General features: G+C 31.1%; 1 protein-coding gene across 1 annotated transcript; it reads left to right on the top strand.

The window, feature by feature from the left end:
* Positions 1 to 101: 101 nt before the first annotated feature.
* Positions 102 to 847, top strand: LOC109339776 (P34 probable thiol protease-like; the record flags this gene model as incomplete). Its single annotated transcript, XM_019577292.1, has 3 exons — positions 102 to 197; positions 443 to 577; positions 677 to 847. Coding segments are annotated over exons 1-3 (402 nt in total), but the record flags the coding sequence as incomplete, so codon positions are not given.
* Positions 848 to 1,458: the final 611 nt, after the last annotated feature.

Raw genomic sequence — 1,458 nt, 5'->3', positions numbered from 1 at the left:
AAGGAATAAATGCCATAGACACCAAGAAGCTTATTTCTCTATCCCCACAATAGCTTATTGATTGTGACACTGCAAGCAAGGGTTATAAAGGTGGAACCATAATGAAAGGATTGAATTGGGTTATAAAGAATGGTGGGGTTGCTTCAGAAGCTGATTATCCATTCAAAGGACAGCAGGGTAAATGCCCAGATTCAAAGGTATTAAAGATTTATATTAATATTTTAAATTACATCGATAATATTGAGGTTTCATATGTCTCAGTAGCGGTATTGCGACCACAAGTATCGCCGCATCAACCATATTTACCACCATTTTATTATAATTATGGTAAACATAATGTAATTGCAACCACAATTAAAAAAAAAATACTAGTTTCTTTTTATTGCTTTCATCGATAACTTATTTTTGTTATGTTTTTTGACATTGTTGTCCCACGTTTTAGGTTAAAAGCAGTGCAACCATTAGTAGCTATATAAAATTAGAAAAAACAGAGGCTGCACTTTTGAATGATGTTGCTGTTAAGCCCATTAGTGTGGGTGTAGATGCAACCGGAATGATACATTACAAAAAAGACTCTGTAAGTCTTTATTAATGTTGACTAATTTATACCTCATTTGTCATAATAGATTAGAACATCACAATTTATTGATTTATTTTCCTGTGCCTTAATAATCAGATCTATGCTGGTGGTAACTACAAAGATACTACAAATCATGCTGTCTTAATTGTTGGGTATGATCGCACCAAAGAAGGTGTTGATTACTGGATTGTGAAGAATTCATGGGGAAAAGATTGGAGAAATGATGACTATATATGGATAAAGAGGAATACTGGATTATCAAATGGGGTATGTGGAATTCATACTAGGGCTTATAGACCAATGAAAGATAAGAAGGAATTCAAAGCACAGTATTAGTACTTTCAAGTGATGAGAACACTAGACAACATTGTTGGTTATATGTATTTAAGTTGTTGTGTGTTTCTATATAGTAAAATAAAATATTATTTTCTTCAACTTATATTTACATTGTTACAAAAAGTTGAATGAACAACCCAATTATATTCACTTATGGGTGATTGAAGAAAAGAATCATAAAAAACATAATGCAACCACAAACTTAACCTACGATTGAAGAAATAAATTACTCTCGGATCCTATACCACAAAAAATGGAAAAGAAATAATATCAATTTACAAACTTTGTCTAAACCACTCAACAACTTGTTTCACATCAACCATCTTAGAAAATAATCTCTTTTGTTTCACATCAAATTGTCTTATGAAGGTAGTATTCGCTGTTTGCACAGAATAAAAGAACAAAGCAGAAGTTACATAAACTTTTAGTTAACCAAAATATTCCACTTATAATAATCCCATACATATATCATACTAATAAGTTAAGTTTACAAAATACACCAAACATAAAATAGCACTCATATCTTATTCTGTCATGCTCTA

The sequence above is a fragment of the Lupinus angustifolius genome, unplaced genomic scaffold (genome assembly GCF_001865875.1).
Source record: "Lupinus angustifolius cultivar Tanjil unplaced genomic scaffold, LupAngTanjil_v1.0 Scaffold_103_11, whole genome shotgun sequence".
Taxonomy (NCBI): Eukaryota; Viridiplantae; Streptophyta; class Magnoliopsida; order Fabales; family Fabaceae; genus Lupinus; species Lupinus angustifolius.
This window is presented reverse-complemented; position numbering and strand designations above follow the sequence as displayed.